The 2020-nt window shown below is 47.2% G+C and overlaps 1 protein-coding gene across 1 annotated transcript in view; it reads right to left on the bottom strand.

Moving 5' to 3' along the window:
- Positions 1 to 2020, bottom strand: part of DYNC1LI2 (dynein, cytoplasmic 1, light intermediate chain 2) — a 37978-nt gene that overhangs the window by 22688 nt on the left and 13270 nt on the right. The window contains exon 4 of the mRNA XM_011987905.1: positions 558 to 727. Coding sequence (XP_011843295.1) covers positions 558 to 727 — 170 coding nt within the window. The remainder of the gene's footprint in view (positions 1 to 557; positions 728 to 2020) is intronic.

Here is a 2020-nt window from a genome sequence, read left to right as displayed (position 1 = left end):
TTTTTTGAGACGGAGTGTTGCTCTATCACCCAGGCTGGAGTGCGGTGGCGTGATCTCGGCTCACTGCAAGCTCCGCCTCCTGTGTTCACGCCATTCTCCTGCCTCAGCCTCCCAAGTAGCTGGGACTACAGGCGCCCGCCACCACGCCTGGCTAATTTTTTGTATTTTTAGTAGAGATGGGGTTTCACTGTTAGCCAGGATGGTCTCCATCTCCTGACCTCGTGATCCGCCCCCTCAGCCTCCCAAAGTGCTGAGATTACAGGTGTGAGCCACTGCAACTGGCCAACTGCTGTGAGTTCTAAGTTTGAAAGTCAACAGTGCTTCAGAGACATTAACCCTAGGCCATGAGTAAACTGACTAGTCATGTTTCCTGCATTTAAATTTTCAATTTACATGATAATTTTTTCTGTCTTGACATATTCAATGTACCTTAACGAATCCCAAATAAGCCCAACTCTCCCTTGGGAAAAAAATCTCAATAGTTTCTCAAACTTTCTTGCAGATGGTGACTGTTCACTACCCGAACCCAGCCAAGCCAACAACCCCCTGGCACGCACCTTTGTGCACACCACCAACACCGGGATCCCCAGGTTATGAGTCAGCACATTGTCACCCAGAGGCAGAGCAACATTTTCTTCATCGGAGCCTGAGGTCAGAGGTCCTCTCCTCTGTGGTGAACCTTGACAACCTTCTTCAGGTTCCATATAGTCTTGAAAATCTTTCACAACTGGGGGAAAAAGGGAAAAGAAATTACATGCACATAAATAAAAATACATGTTAGCTTTAGAACACTGAAAAGAAGGCAGTAACAAGCACAAAACACACATGCAGTTGTGTGTGACAAACTTCCTAGTCACATCCAACTGCAAAATCAAGGATTTGGGGATGGTGATACAAAATGCTGATTCTGACATATTCAGTGTGAGCTTTATAACATCAGGGCAGCAAAGACATTCCCCTGGGCATCTTTAATTGCACCAAACTCCTGAACAGGTTTTTTTTCTCCTTTTTTTTGAGACAAAGTCTGGCTCTGTTGCCCAGGCTGAAGTGCAGTGTGGAAAGATACCACCATCTTGTGAGCTCAAGTGATCTTCCCACTTCAGCTTCCCAAGTAGCTGGGACTAAAGGCATGTGCTACCACGCCCAGCTAATTTTAAAATTTTTGTAGAAGTGGGATCTTCTTATGTTGCCAGGTTGGTCTCAAACTCTTGGGCTCCAGAGATCCTGCTATCTCGGCTTTCCAAAGTGCTGGGATTATGGGATTACAGGCTTGAGCCACCATGTCTGGCCCTTAAACACGTTTTTAAAAAATTCTAAGGTTTCAATAGTTCTTACCATGAAGAAAGCCACTTTTCTTATGTATCTTACATTTTCAAAATACCAGAAGAGTTGAACTGTGTTACTTCAACATAGCCAACCATTAGAAACAGCTATAACTTACAATACTCATCACAGTCCATTAGAAACGCTTAATAAACTGGGCACAGTTGGCTCATGCCTGTAATCCCAGCACTTTGGGAGGCTGAGGTGGGTGGTTCACCTGAGGTCAGGAGTTCGAGACCAGCCTGGCCAACATGGCAAAACCCCATCTGTACCAAAAATACAAAAATTAGCTGGGGGTGATAGTGCACCTATAGTCCCAGCTACTTGGGGACTTGTGCTAAGGCACGAGAATAGCCTAAACCTGGGAGGTGGAGATTGCTCTTGCGCCACTGTACTCCAGTCTGGGCAACAAAGTAAGACTATATATAAAAAAAAAAAGGCCGGGCGCGGTGGCTCACGCCTGTAATCCCAGCACTTTGGGAGGCCGAGATGGGCTGATGACGAGGTCAGGAGATCGAGACCATCCTGACTAACACGGTGAAACCCCGTCTCTACTAAAAATACAAAAATTAGCCGGGCGCGGTGGCGAGCGCCTGTAGTCCCAGCCACACGGGAGGCTGAGGCAGGAGAATGGCGTGAACCCGGGAGGCGGAGCTTGCAGTGAGTGGAGATTGCGCCACCACACTCCAGCCTGGGC

The sequence above is a fragment of the Mandrillus leucophaeus genome, unplaced genomic scaffold (assembly GCF_000951045.1).
Source record: "Mandrillus leucophaeus isolate KB7577 unplaced genomic scaffold, Mleu.le_1.0 Scaffold319, whole genome shotgun sequence".
Lineage (NCBI taxonomy): Eukaryota > Metazoa > Chordata > Mammalia > Primates > Cercopithecidae > Mandrillus > Mandrillus leucophaeus.
Note: the sequence above shows the minus strand (reverse complement) of the source record. Positions and strands in the feature narration are given on the sequence as shown.